General features: G+C 56.1%; 2 protein-coding genes across 9 annotated transcripts in view; one reads left to right on the top strand and one right to left on the bottom strand.

Annotated features, from left to right (window-relative positions):
- Positions 1–486, bottom strand: part of Syncrip (synaptotagmin binding cytoplasmic RNA interacting protein) — a 39,447-nt gene extending 38,961 nt beyond the window's left edge. For 7 of the 8 annotated variants that reach the window (XR_001228922.2, XR_001228923.2, XM_013346378.2 and 4 more), the window contains exon 1: positions 291–480. The gene's annotated coding sequence lies outside the window, so the exon portion shown is untranslated. Of the gene's footprint in view, positions 1–290 lie in introns of all 8 variants that reach the window. The other variant, XM_013346379.1, reaches the window with a different exon arrangement.
- The window catches only part of LOC106143781 (nascent polypeptide-associated complex subunit alpha, muscle-specific form-like), a 2,220-nt gene extending 787 nt beyond the window's left edge, over positions 1–1,433 (top strand). Inside the window, exons 3-4 of the mRNA XM_013346355.1 lie at positions 7–484; positions 732–1,433. Coding sequence (XP_013201809.1) covers positions 7–484; positions 732–1,433 — 1,180 coding nt within the window. The remainder of the gene's footprint in view (positions 1–6; positions 485–731) is intronic.
- The last annotated feature ends 2,101 nt before the right edge of the window (positions 1,434–3,534 follow it).

Below are 3,534 nucleotides of genomic sequence, written 5' to 3'. Positions count from 1 at the left end.
CGACAGCACCAAGTCCGCCCGCCGCTCGCGGGTCCGCGCGGGCCACGGGGCTGCCGAGGCGCCTCCTCCCGGAGCGCCGCAGACAAAGCCCAGCCGCGGCAGCACATGGAGAGGAGGAAGTGGCGGCGCGGCCGCGGCCTACTCCCTGGCAGCCCCGGCCAACGTGCTCCTCTCCCCCTTGGAATCCATTTTCCAGAAAAGCCGGTTTCTCCCCGCGCCGCCCTCCCCCAAGCTCCCTCCACAATGTCATGGAGCTCCCCTCCCGGAACCCGGGTGCCGGCGGTCGTTACCTTCCCGCGGGGCTGCGGCCGAGGAATCCTGTCCGACCGGGTCGGCTGGCGGCGAACGCGTGCTCGCTGCTCCCTGTGTCCGGCGCGAGTGGAGCTGTTGTAAAATGGCGGCCGAAGCTCACGCCGCTGGCAGCAAACCCGATCCAGTTCCACTCGCCTCCGAGCGCGCTCCCAGTGCGCGCGCGCGCCCCCGCGTGACCCCCCCTTCCCTCCCCTCCCTGGCGCGTCCGCTTCTCTCACTCTCTCCCTCAGCCCCTGCCCTCCTACAGCTCCTCCTTCTCCCCCTGCCACCTCCGCCGGCCGCCCTGGCCCCTCGGCCTTCGTGCTTCCCTCGCCGCACCTCCTCCCCCAGCGTCCCCACTCCCGTCCGCGGCCGCTCAGACACGAGTGGCCGCCCTTCTCCTCCTCGCTGGCACTCTGGCTCACGCCCTCCCTCGCTAGCTCTCTCGGCCCGTCCCCAGTGCCTGCCGAGTCGCTCTTTCTCTCTCCCGCGCTGACGTGACGACGCAGCCGACGCCTCGGGACGCGCGCCCGCGGGCCCCGCCTCTCGCCCCGCCCCTAGCTCCTGGTGGGGTGGGGGGGACGAGACCCCGCCCTTCCGCCGCGGCGGCGGTGAGGGGCCAAGTGAATGAGAGACCCGCCCTCTGTGCGGACACTCCCTCGCGCTCCGCGGGCGGGGCGGCCTGCTCGGCGTGTCCCACTCGTTCTTTGTCAGGAGACGGGCATCTCCCCAGCCCGCCCTCCCCGCCCCCCACCGCCCCAGCACCGGCCCCGGGCTCCGAGGGTACCCGGCACCAGTCGCCTGCTCCGCCGGGGCCGCCCGCCGCACCGCGCCCTGGGCGCTCGGGAAGCTGCAGGCGCACGTGTCCCCCGGGGCGGGGCGAGGCGAGGCAGACAATGGGGCTGCGGGGGAGGGGAGCCGCGCGGGGGGGCGGGGATGGCAGAGTTCGGGGCGACCGGGTGGCGGGGCTGGAGTTCGGGAGTCACCCCGGGGAGTCCCGGGTTCCACCGCTGGACAATAGGGCATCCCGCGGCCCGGCGCGCGCCGGGCTCCGCTTCCACGAATCCCCTGGGCGAAGGGAGGGGCCCCGCGCCGCGCCGCGGGTTCGCGAGGAAATCCCAGCGCCTCCCGCCCGGGGATGACACGGAGGCCAGATTTGGAAGCTTAACCGGTCCGGTGGTGTTGGGTTGTGCAATATTCCGTTTCTGTCCCTGGCCTTTTAAGCAGTTGAGTGCTCCTCCTGGCACACTTTGAACAACTTGAAGCAGCACAAATCTTCGTGACTAGGACAACTGTGAGGAAAATGTCTGTGTTTCTTTTCAAACATCTCGGCAACTAGATGTTATGTGAAGTGACATTTCCTTTGTAACCGTTTACTAGGTACAAGAAAGACAAGACAAAGGCGTTTGTGTCTCAGACGATATGGATACTAATTTTATCCAGACCAACTGTAATGAAAAATAACACTTTATGCAAAAAACAAATAAAAGCTTATTTTTAGAAAGCTATTGGTTCCTCCCAAATGAGCTTTATGCTAAGATAACAAGCCAGGAGTCCAAAGAAAGTTAGACAAACACTTCTCAAAGTGCCTAGGTACAAAATGGAGCTTTTTTCCGTTGGCAGGTGGACAAAATGGGAAAAACTTTTGAAGTACTATCTAACCAAAACCTGCTTAATAAGGCTCTGATTATCGTTGCCTACATCTCTTACTATCAAACATATTCCTGTTATGGCATTTGATTAGTTTAGCAAGACATTTTAGTTCATACCCCTAAGGTCTGGATAATGGTACCAATGAAAAACAACCAAAATGTTAATAGAGGTAATAAAAAGCCTATGGATTAAAGAAGGTGGACAAAATTTGAAACCTACGCTTTTATTTAAGGATTCCTGAATACAAGAGCCTGCTTAAAAAGTGCCGCTCCCTAGGGCTATGTCAAGAACTCTCCGATGGAAACCTCTCAATCTCTGACCTAAATTCCTTTCGTGTCTCAGACTTTACTTTTCCTTGCACATCTGTAAAGATCTATTTTAATTATCTGTATGCATGTGTCAGCATATAAGTGTGCACTTGTGAGTGCAAGTGTTTATGGAGGCATTGGATCCCAATGGAACTAGAGTTACAAGCAGTCATGAACTTCTGGGCTTAGGTACTAGGAGCTAAAAACTTGGGTCCTCTACAAGAGCAGCAGTAAGCACTGGAATGGTCTGTCCCGTCCCTTTAAGAGATAAGACCCGCCCACTCCCCCACCCCACCCATCACCTGAGGCAGGCAGATCTTCCTTGGTGCTTGCAGCTGGAGTCTCTTTCCATCTCCCTTCTCCGCTCCCCCCTTCTCTCTCCTCTTCCTCCAATGCCCCCTTTTCCCTTACCCCTCCAGAACCCACTAAATAAGTACCCACTTCCTCTGCATGGCGTGCCTACCTGTCTCGGTCTCTCACCCACCATCAGCATGGCCTGCTGCACACCGCCGCCACTCAGGGATATCGCAGGGTTTTTATTTAAACCATAACAAGCACCCTTAACTACTGAGCCATCTCTCCAGCTGCCATACCTTTTTCATTTTTAAGGCTCTCTGATACTCTGATGTTTCAAAAGATAGTGAACATCAGCTCCTTCCTTCAATCATTTCAATAATCCCAGGAGAAGAGACTAAATATGAAGTTCAAGGCCAGCCTGGCACTTTAAGATGCTGTCTGAAAAACAAAACAGTAACATCCCCAGAATTACCATTGCCAGGCCAGTCATCCATTAGCATCCAGCAGAATGAGTTGGAAAAGAAGTCGTGTAGGACACCAGATTCTCCTGCTGAGACATCAGTTAGTCAAATCTCAATTATCTCTTCTCCCAAAGTTCCATATCTGTCTTGCAACAGTGCATAACCAGCACCCTTTACCATGTGTTCTAAAAATAGATCATGGATGGCACACACCTTTAATTCCAGCGCTTGGGAGGCAGAGAAGGGCAGATCTCTGTGAGTTCAAGGTAAGCCTCAGGTACAGAACGAGTTCCAGGACTGACTCCATAGCTGCTGGGAAACACTGTCGTGAAAAACCAAAAAAGAAAAAAAAAAGAGAGAGAGAAAGTGTTTGTGGATGTGTGGGGGGGAATTGTTCTGATTTATCCACTCTTTTTTTTTTTTTGGAGGGGGGTTTCAGGACAGGGTTTCTCTGTGGTTTTCGAGCCTGTCCTGGAACTAGCTCTTGTAGACCAGGCTGGTCTCGAACTCACAGAGATCCGCCT

The sequence above is a fragment of the Microtus ochrogaster genome, chromosome 5 (genome assembly GCF_000317375.1).
Source record: "Microtus ochrogaster isolate Prairie Vole_2 chromosome 5, MicOch1.0, whole genome shotgun sequence".
NCBI classification, from domain to species: Eukaryota; Metazoa; Chordata; class Mammalia; order Rodentia; family Cricetidae; genus Microtus; species Microtus ochrogaster.
This window is presented reverse-complemented; position numbering and strand designations above follow the sequence as displayed.